Source organism: Curcuma longa, chromosome 21 (genome assembly GCF_044706935.1).
Source record: "Curcuma longa cultivar G26 ecotype Majalengka, Jawa Barat chromosome 21, ITB_CL_G26_1.1, whole genome shotgun sequence".
In the NCBI taxonomy this organism is placed as follows: Eukaryota; Viridiplantae; Streptophyta; class Magnoliopsida; order Zingiberales; family Zingiberaceae; genus Curcuma; species Curcuma longa.
The window spans coordinates 11751214-11761655 of record NC_133881.1 but is presented as its reverse complement, the minus strand read 5'-3'; the positions used below and the strand labels follow the sequence as shown (position 1 = coordinate 11761655).

Here is a 10442-nt window from a genome sequence, read left to right as displayed (position 1 = left end):
TTCCATGTAGATTTCCTCTTCTAAATTTCCATTTAGAAAGGCGGTCTTCACATCCATTTGATGTATTTCCAAATTCCACAGTGTGACAATTGTTAATAACACTCTAATAGAGGTTATTCTTGATATTGGAGCATATGTATCAAAATAGTCAAGGCCTTCACGTTGTCGGTAACCTTTAATTACCAATCTAGCCTTGTATCTATCTATTGTGCCATCCGATTTCTTTTTCCTATTAAAAATCCACTTACAACCTAATGGTTTACTTCCAGGAGGAAGATCCACAAGCTCCCAAATATGATTTTGTAAGATAGAAGTGATTTCAGATACAATCACTTCTTTCCAGTGAGGTCCTTTAGAAGATCTTAGAGCTTTTGTATAATTTTGTGGTTCACTTTCCAACATAAAAGTGATAAAATCCAATCCAAAGGATTTTTTCACATGAGCTCTTTTACTCCATCTAAGCTCTACCTCTTATGTTTCACCCTCATGTTCTTCTTCTTGTGTTTCAAAGGTCCTCTTTGAGGAACTTGCTTCCTCTCTAGACTTATACGGAAACACATCTTCGAAGAATGAGGCATTTCTCGATTCAATTATCGAGTTCTTATATATTTCTAGTATTAGCGATTCATACACTAGAAATCGGTAAGCACTACTATTTTGTGCATATCCTAGGAATATGCAGTCAATAGTTTTTTGTCATATTTTAACCCTTTTTGGATTAGGTACCAACACCTTAGCAAGACACCCCCACACTCGCAAGTATTTATAGGATGACTTTCTACCATTCCATAATACATAAGGGCTCTTGTCTATATTTTTTCGAGGTACCTTATTTAATAGGTAATTCGCTGTTAGCACAGCCTCTCCCCATAAATTTTCTAGTAGCCCAGAACTTAATAAAAGAGCATTCATCATCTCTTTTAAAGTATGATTTTTCCTCTCAGCAACACCATTTTGCTGAGGAGTATATGGAGCCATTGTTTCGTGCCTAATTTGCAATGAAAATCTGACAACTCTACATGGACCGTAATACTAAGCTCTAATACCACTAAATTGTCATGCCCCGGGAAGGCCGTCCGAAAAATTTTGACAACATCTCCCCAGTAACTATGACAATTCCCCTAAATACATGCAAAATACACAGCCACATACAGTCGAATATAGGACTACACGTCCAATGAATACACACAAACTACAAACAAATATGAAATAAGGCCTACACGACCAAACAACCACTATAGTATGCATACTATCACAATACCACAACAAATCCATGCAACCTAGCAAAACCTCGCACAAAACACAACAAATCCATGGAAAACCACAAATACTAATCCAACACAACTACAAAAAAAATATAATAAGTCCAAATCACAACTATAGTTCAAACCATGACTACATCTCCTCGGAATGCAAAACATAACCGAAAGAAAACCCCGATACCAACTATCAACACCTTCTGATGTGAGACAGCAGCAGTCGACCAAAACTCCAAGCTCCAAATATCCTATCTGCTACCTGGGGAGAAAATAAAACAACCCCAGGGTCTGGGTAGTGAGCATTAGATACTTAGTGAATACAAAATCATAGAAGTACATGAACAAATAAACAGACGAATAGACACTATCAACAGGTAGGGGTATCAACAGGTAACAAAGATCATGGTGAAAGAGCATGATATCTCAACTGAAATAATAAGGAAAGAATAGTACTACGCAACAGATATAGGTATCAGTTACATGTGAGCATGTATGTAATGTCATACAAATGCAGCAGTCATAGCAAACAAGTTCAACAATCAAGGCAAGTGTAGCAATCGCAAACGTATGAGTAAAGTAACTATGTAATAATTCTACCAACGAATACATGTAAAATCACACAGCAACCATCGCAACCAAATGCAAGTCTCTGTCTGCACTCTACATTCCCCAGTCACTCTCCCAGAGCACAGTGAACTGAGGGGCCAGACAAGACAAAATTAAATGTAAGTCACTGTCTGCACTCTACACTCTCCAGTCACCCCCCCCCCTTGGGGCAGTGAACTGAGGGGCCAAACAGGACATAATTGAATGCAAGTCCCTGTCTGCACTCTACACTCCCTAGTCACCCCCCCCCCCTCGGGGCAATGAACTGAGGGTCAAACAGGACATTGACATCAGATTAAGTTTCAAGTCTAAGTATCAACAACTAATAATCAAGCAACGATAGCAACAGGATAATATCAAATCCTACAAAGGTCAATCGGAAGATATCAAACAACGAATATCAATAAGTATCAACTAGAGAAGTAGCACAAGTGGCAACAGTATCAACAGAGTAGACAACAATGAAAGTAAATCATGCACTGAGAGAAATCCTGTAGTGACCAAGTACAGGGTACCCACCTGATTGACGAATCATCGCAATAAGAACCCTCAAATACAATCGGATTCACAAGTCCAGATCCTATAAAATAGAACATCCTCTAAATATAATATTCTATCAAATTTCTATTAAAGAAAACCTTAGTCAATTCTAAGGTTAATTTAACCCAATTAGGAACAACACAAGTCAATCCAACCGTAACCCTAAAATCCAACCACTAATCAAATTAAACTATGTAATTAACCCCTTTTTGATTATAGCTTAGTCACCTATTAGTTAATCAAATTAACTAATAATTAAATCGGTAATACATAATTATTTAACTACATTAATTAAACCGATTAATAACCTAAATTAATAAATCTACCTTTTAATAGACCGGTTCAAGCTCTAATTAATTTTAATTAAATTCGTGCCAATTACATTTAAGCTACTTTCATTTCATACCAAACCTACTTAAATCAACACCAGTAAATTTAAACCTAAGTTAACTCTAATTAATTCTTGATTATCACTCTAAGATCATAATTCAAAACCCAATCTAATAGGTAAATTATATTAACAGATCAATCTTAACTTCTCAAACAAACAAACCCTAAACTAATCGTGGTAACCACAAATCCTAATGGAATTCACAAGGAGCTTACCTCTTCTGCCCTAATCTCTTCTCTCAGCTGGGTATAGAGGATGGCGACGCTGGTTGGCAGGGGATCAGGAAGATGGCGTCGGCCTGTGCAGCGGCGAAGAGGAGGAAGGAAGAGGCGGCGGAGGTTTGTGGCAGTAGGGGCAGCAGTGATCGGCTCGACGTCGACATCGGGCAAGGGAGACGGCGGCATCAGGCTGTGCAGCGACGATCGGGTAGGAGGTGCTGGCTCCACGCGGCAAGTGACGGCGTCGTCGTCCTCTTCTCCACGGTAGGCGACGGCAGTGCCTGGCGGCGGAGGAAGGAGGTGCGACGGTGGTGGGCAGAGAGGAAGAGGAAGCAAAGGGCGATGACAGGACTTCTCCTCCATGCTACGGGCGATGAAGGCGGCATCGACTTCTTGAGGGCAGCTGCGATCGACGGCTAAGGGCGAGGGAGAAGAGGCGGCCTTGGATGTCGGGCGACGGTGTGCGGCTAAGGGAGAAGACCTCGGCGGCAGTGAGGAGGAAGAGAGGGTAAAGAGTTAGGGTTTCGGCCACCACCTTTATAGCCCTTCCTCTGTGAAAATCCCGACGTCGGACGCGAGCGTCGGCGTCGGACGCGAGCGTCAGCGTCGGACGCGGGTGTCGACATCGCTGTCGTGCAAAGGGGCAGGACGAGGTCGCGGGGTAGGGGAATCACCAACTTCAGGAGTAACAGTAACTTGGGCTAAACCAACTTAAAAACCTAAGATTTACTATAACGATTGAATCGGTTACTATAACAAACCGAATTCAATCTTGGTTCGCTTGGTTTACTAACCCAACGACCTCCGATTTAACTCAAATCAGTTTTTTTGGGTTCTTCTTCGCAAAACAAATCTTTTTATCTATTTTATTTTATCAAAACCTCTTCCAGTACGAACCAAACCAACTTGATTCAGTTTGGTTCAATCTTGGTTCGTTTGGTTCACTAACCAAACGATCTTCGATTTGACTTAAACTAGTTTTGTTTGATCCGTCTTTGCGAGACGAATCTTCTCATCCCCTTTAGTTTATCATACTCTTAACCTAATTCTAGGGCCAAACTATTTAACCTAAATGGGCTTGGCTAATTTAGGTTTCAACCCACTTAATTCGAACTAATTAGGACTTGGTCTTTAATTAGTTAGTTCAAACCCTAAAATTTCTAGGATATTACAGAGAGGCTGGGAGAGAATGTTACCAGTCATAGGCTGGCTAACACAGAAGGGATATGGTTGACCCATGCTATCAAGCTACCTTTGCTACTTTGATGAACGTAATCCCTCCAAGCACGATCCTTTGAGCGTATAAGTATAGAAGCCACTAGAACTAGCCAAATCCTTTACTCAAAAATCCACAGTCTCTAAATTCCTTAATGTCTTTTGCTCATGTTCTCATAGATGATGCCAAAATGATACGGACCGAAATCTCCTACTTGGCTCCCTGACCTCCTATCCCGGCAACACCACTTAGTTCAAGTTTACACTGGTAGAGTGATGAGTTAGGGTTTTATGCATTTTTAATCGATTCAATTTTGAATTTTTGCATGAAAATAAATTGTTAAATGAATCAATTTGATTATATTTGTGTCATGTGGTATAATTGAAGGTTTGATTATAATTTCTGTGATTTAATGGCAAATTTTGCATTAATTGAGTTTAATTGATTGTAGGATTCAAATCGGATAAATTCGAGCTCAATCATGGTCAAATCAAGCCAATTTGCCCAAATTGATCAAGCCAACATGGAGGACATGACCTAAATCAAGCCCGATCAAGATCCCTTAAATTTTTGGAAGCCCTAAGCTGCCCTAGAGCCTAGATCAAGTTTTGACCATTGGATTCAATATTTGGACGGTCCAGATTGATCAATTAATCAGCTATATAAAGCCGAACATTAGAAGTGAACAGTGGATGTGCCACTGTTCATCTTCTCGCCCACGACTCCTCTGCCGCACGACGTACCTCCACGGTTAGTCCCATCCAAATCTTCCACTTCGAGCGTCTTCCTTGATCCTTGAGGAGGTTGGAATCGGTCTCTTGGGCACAAATCGGCGGTTGGAAGCTAGCGGCGGTGAGGGTTTCTCCGCCGCTAGAATCCCCTGTTCACGGCAATTCCGGTGAGTCACGACATCCTCAGCACTCGGAATCGGAAGAGGGGTTCTCTGAAGGTCTCGAAGCAAGCTTGAGGGGTCAGTGACTTCACCAGAGTGAAGAGAGGAGCGACATTCCGGTTTGCAACTTCAAATTCAGTCGTCGTCCGCCTCTGTCTCCTGGGAAAGGGTTTTTCTTCGATTTTCAGAGTTGTGGACGCTAGCAAACGATCCAGAGATTGTAGTCCAGCTTCTCAAGGGATTATCGGTGCCTACATTGGGTTAACGGCGGCTGATTGACAACCAGCTGAGGATGACACGAAGAAGCGGAGGATTGGATGTTTTCTGTTCATTCAAGTTGTTTCTGCGCATTTTGATCCATGTTTCTGTTTGTAATGCATTATCAGTTAACTAAATTGCTAGTTCTTCCGTTTGTTAGATTCCTGTTGATAGTTTAGTTGTCTAGGATTTAATGTAGTGCCGTTAGATTGCATTTCTTGCTGATTGCCTGAAACTCCATTTCTGATTTCTGGATTTCTGTTCACTGTTTGCTTCAGCATTCCCATTTCTGATCTGTATTCGAATCAAACCGTGTGAATTTGGTTTACCTAGTTGATGCTTAACTTTTGTTATGAATTCAAATCTATTTAGAGTTTCCTTAGTTACCATTTCTCCACATTGATGCAATTGAAACCCTTGGCACTATTCCATGCCACGGTTACTGTTCCGTGCCATTGCACTATTCCGTGCCAACCTAATTGATCGGGATGAATGCTTGGTTTTACCTTAGGATTTAGATATCTAGTTTCAACAAATTGCAATTGAATTGTTTCATTTTGCTTGCATTAACAGCATTGATAATTAGGTTTAGGTTTGATTTAAACAGTTAGGGTTTTTATTGAATTTTGAATTGCATCTTAGGTTTAATTGATACTTTGGTTTAACAGCTCATCATTAGGCTAGTAAATTGCATATCCTTTATTTATTTGCTGATTTTAATTTAGATTTCATTGCAAAATACCAAAACCCCCATTTTTATAAGAAAACCCCAAAAAGAACAACACGAAAGCTCAATTCACGCAATTGTCTATTAGTCCTTAGAAAAATACGACTCGAGATCCCTATACTTCATTTTTTTGGATTAATTATGGGTTTTTGATAAATTTATAAATTTTAATTTGCAACCCTACTCGTGACATATCCATCAAATCTAGGATTGTCAAATTTTGACGCCGTTGTCGGGGATTAACTAGTGGAAATTATTTGATTTGAGCTTATGAATAATCTATTTTCTTGTTACTTAGATCATTGTTGGGTTCTAAAATGTATGGAAATTCTTTTTATCAACAACCATCTTATCAACAATCTGAACAGTAAAATTTTTACTGTTGAGAACTGCTCCGGTTCTCAATGTTCCGGTTGAGAACTGCTCCAGGACACGTCACCGGACCTCCTCGTGGATGGTGCTGAACAGTAGCAGGTGATGGAGATGAGGAGAGCTTCACGACCGTCGGAGACTTCGCCGGAGTGGATGACGAGCAGCAGCGAACTCAAGGATGGCCTGCGATCACAGGGAACGTCAGTAGGACGGCCAGGGGGTGCCCCGGCGTGACCACTCCGACGCTCAAGTCAGTGGAGAAAATGGAGAAGAAGAAGATGAACAATAAGGCTTGAGCGTGTAAAGAGAGTAAGAGAGTTCGGAGAGCTTTTACCTGCCGCGGGAGTGGTCTTTTAAGAGAGGGGATGAGCGTGCGCACGGGTCACGTCATCATTAAGGGACGTCCCATCGTGGTTAATGAGGTGGCAGGAACAATCGAGTTCCTTGTCCCATCCCCGGTAAAGTAATGTCTTGTCACTATCTAAGTGTGCAGCGGGGCAAGCCGCAGAGAGATAGCGTTAATTAAATGGGGCGTGGGTTTGTCAGAGAACATGATGGGAGATGCCAGGGCACTGTAAGGCGAGTCTGCTGAGGACTCGGACTCGGCATGGTGAGGAGGATTCAGCAGGCTGCTGCCGGATGGAGGATTCGGCAGGCTATTGCCGGATGGAGGACTCGGCAGGCTGCTGCCGGATGGAGGACTCGGCAGGCTGCTGCCGGATGGAGGACTCGGCAGGCTGCTGCTGGATGGAGGACTCGGCCAAAGTAGGGATTCGGCCAAGGTATGGCCGGATGAGGGATTCGGCAGGCTGCTGCCGGATGGAGGACTCGGCAGGCTGCCGCCGGATGGAGAATTCGGCAAGCTGCTGCCGGATGGAGGACTCGGCAGGCTGCTGCCGGATGGAGGACTCGGCAGGCTGCTGCCGGATGGAGGACTCGGCAGGCTGCTGCCGAATGGAGGACTCGGCAAGCTGCTGCCTGATGGAGGACTCGGCAAGCTGCTGCCTGATGGAGGACTCGGCAGGCTGCTGCCGGATGGAGGACTCGGCCAAAGTAGGGATTCGGCCAAGGTATGGCCGGATGAGGGATTCGGCAGGCTGCTGCCAGATGGGGGCCGAATGGCAGAGCTGAGCTGCTGTGTTGGCCGAGTGGCCAAGTGGAACCGGGTCAATCGAGATTGTGGTTGTGGCTGACCGGACTTGTGGAAGGGACCAGGATCGGACTCGAGTCAAACCAGGAGCCCCCAAGGGTTATTCCCGGAACAGTGAGTGTTTATGTTTATTGTTGCGGGTAAGTTCATATCAATTATAATATATAAAATTTGTTGCGAAATAGGTAGCGCTAAACCATTCTAAGCTATTTTTGCACTAGACTACAGATAAATTATTATCATCAATCTACTATTTATATTGTCTTTCACCTACACACACCAGATTAGCTAGAACAATACAACATAAAAATACTCTCAGCTCCAGTGGCAAAGTCTTCACCGAGCCATCAGTCTGAAAAATCAATTCAGTTGTATAATTTTCTTTCCCCAGAGTTTCTCGAAACGAAACAGAAAGTATTCACACACGGAAAGATTGCTTTTTTTTTTCTCCTTCAACAAAAAGCGCGCGTTCAATCTAGACACGAAAGTCATATTTTCCTCGAGCTTTGACTCTCGTGCCATGGTGGCGGTGCCAGACATCAAGAACTTGACCAGCAACTTAACACAAATCCCTCTCTCAGGCTTCCGTTAAATAGAAAGAGATGGATGCCGATGGGGAAGACAACCCCCGTAGTTTCAGGATTTGTGTTAGTTCAACTTGAATTAAAATAGCAATAATTCATCCCTCAAATCTTCCTCTGCAGGATTCTTTTGGCCACCAAACAGTCCCACATTCCTCGCAGTGCGCGCGGCAATTATATATATTCTTGGAAGTTGTATAATTTTTTCCCTTCTCGAATCAATTATTTTCGATTTCTTCCTCGCCGTCGATCGAGAAGAAAATGGGCAACGGCCTCAGCAGAAAGAAGAAGATTGTAAAAGTGATGAAGCTCGACGGAACTACCTTCAAGCTTAAGTCTCCGGTTCGAGCCGCCGAAGTGCTCGAGGAGTACCCTGGCTACAACCTGCTCGACTCCGACGACGTGACGCGGAGCGGTGTCCGAGCTCAGCCTCTGGAGCAGGGCGCTCCCCTGAAGCCCGGAAAGCTCTACTTCCTCGTCCAGCTTCCACGGCGGCCGCCTGTGGCAGCCGCGGACCCGCGGTCTCTGGCCGGGAGGGCCTGGTCGGGCGCGCTGCGCGTGAGCGCCAAGGAGCGGATGGAGAGCCTCAAGCTCTCCCGCCGGACCATGTCGGACATGACGTCGGTGGCCCGGCGGTTGTCATCGTCGCTGGCCGTGGACGACATCGGGGACGGAGTGCTCCGGCTCAAGATGCGCCTTCCCAAGTCCCAAGTCCAGAAGCTGATGCGGGAGAGCGGGAGCCCCGTCGAGGCCGCCGAGAAGATCGCCGAGCTATGCGTCATCAGGGACGGCGGCGCGCCACAGGCGGCGGAGCCGGCGATCTCAGCCATTAGGAATGGCCGGAAGGAGGTATGAAAATTCTAAACTCTATGATATTACATAAAACTATTATATTATTTGCTCTGATAAAATTCAGTAATAAGAAACTTAAAACAAGATTCATATATCGATTGGAAAACTCTGTTTCAAATTTTTTTATATTTCACAACTCCAATCAATCTTTACGTCACTCATCTACTCTAACTAATCTCATGCCTCTGTAACTTGTATCTTAAGAGACTACTTGAATCAAGAACACGACTACTTCCTCTAAAGCGAGTTCATTTAGTTCAAATCAAAGTTGACTTTAGCAAATGATATTTTTCAGGGTTGCAAGTTTTCCTTCTACTTTGGACCCCTTACTGATTTTTTGCTGACATTGGTGAAGGAGACTGAATAATAATAAACATCAACTTACAGTAGCAAGTTAGATCGATAAACTATAAACATCAGTAACAGTTAAAGTTAGCTATTCAAGAGAAGCAGCTTTTATTTGTCAATGCAAAATCTACAAAACAATTCACAACTGACGATATATAGATATCGTCATATGATCTTAATTTACTTGTGGATATATACATTAAACTTAACTTTGGTTTCTTTGTTCTTGCAGAAGCGCACGAGATTTTCTGAAATCCCAGATGAGATTATTGCCTGATCAATATATCATAGTTCACCATTTTCAGGGAAACTCACTGGTAAAGCACTAGAACTTGAGTAGCTGCACATGGCTTCCGATTCTCCACCACGAATATCATAGTTTATTAGGTTGCCCTTTTTTGCTCCACGTTGGTCGCGTGGAATTATGTAGAGGCAGATGAAAGGAATCTGCAATTATTAAGCAGATGGTGCTGAAAGTAAAATTTTGTGCCTGACTATCCACCAACTCTTTCGAATGGAGTTTTATGTAGCAAACTCATAAGTAAGAAAATAAAAGTATGCAGTTTTGACAAACTTAGGCATTTTGATCTTTTCACATGGAAAAGTTGGCAGTCAGCTGTTGATTTTGTATGAAAAGAACAAAATAGTTTGATATGCACCAACCAGTTCGATTCTTAAATATTTTCAAGACTAATTCAATTTTATGAAGATGACTTCGAAGCACAGTTTGGCAACATGCTGTGACTAACTTCGTCAACAACTAACACAAGCGTAAGACAATCAAGCAAAGAAGATTGATAGATAGTTGTAAATATTAGTTGGATGCAATTATATAAGATACATAAGAAATTAGTGTAGGGTTACAGTAACCCAAGGCAGGAACAAGGGATTAGGTAATTGGCACTGTACCATGGCAATAACATGGCCATCGAAGAGATGGATTCTTCTTCCAAAAGTCAAGTGTATAAATCATAGGCGAGAAAGAAAAGTAAGAGTTGAGCCCACCAAAATTGTTCACACAACCTCATGTCT

The 10442-nt window shown here is 42.9% G+C and overlaps 1 protein-coding gene across 1 annotated transcript; it reads left to right on the top strand.

Annotated features, from left to right (window-relative positions):
* The first annotated feature begins 8251 nt into the window (after positions 1-8251).
* Positions 8252-10014, top strand: LOC141815502 (uncharacterized protein At1g66480-like). Its single transcript, XM_074703446.1, has 2 exons — positions 8252-9059; positions 9643-10014. Exons 1-2 carry the CDS (start codon positions 8472-8474, stop codon positions 9685-9687), a joined length of 633 nt encoding a protein of 210 aa, XP_074559547.1. The 5' UTR covers positions 8252-8471; the 3' UTR covers positions 9688-10014.
* Positions 10015-10442: the final 428 nt, after the last annotated feature.

What these genes read in the sequence shown, in the direction of transcription:
- LOC141815502 (XM_074703446.1), top strand. Translation starts at nt 8,472, where the DNA reads ATGGGCAACGGCCTCAGCAGAAAGAAGAAGATTGTAAAAGTGATGAAG. An exon ending in TTAGGAATGGCCGGAAGGAG is followed by an intron (nt 9,060 to 9,642) that starts GTATGAAAATTC and finishes TTGTTCTTGCAG; the next exon opens with AAGCGCACGAGATTTTCTGA.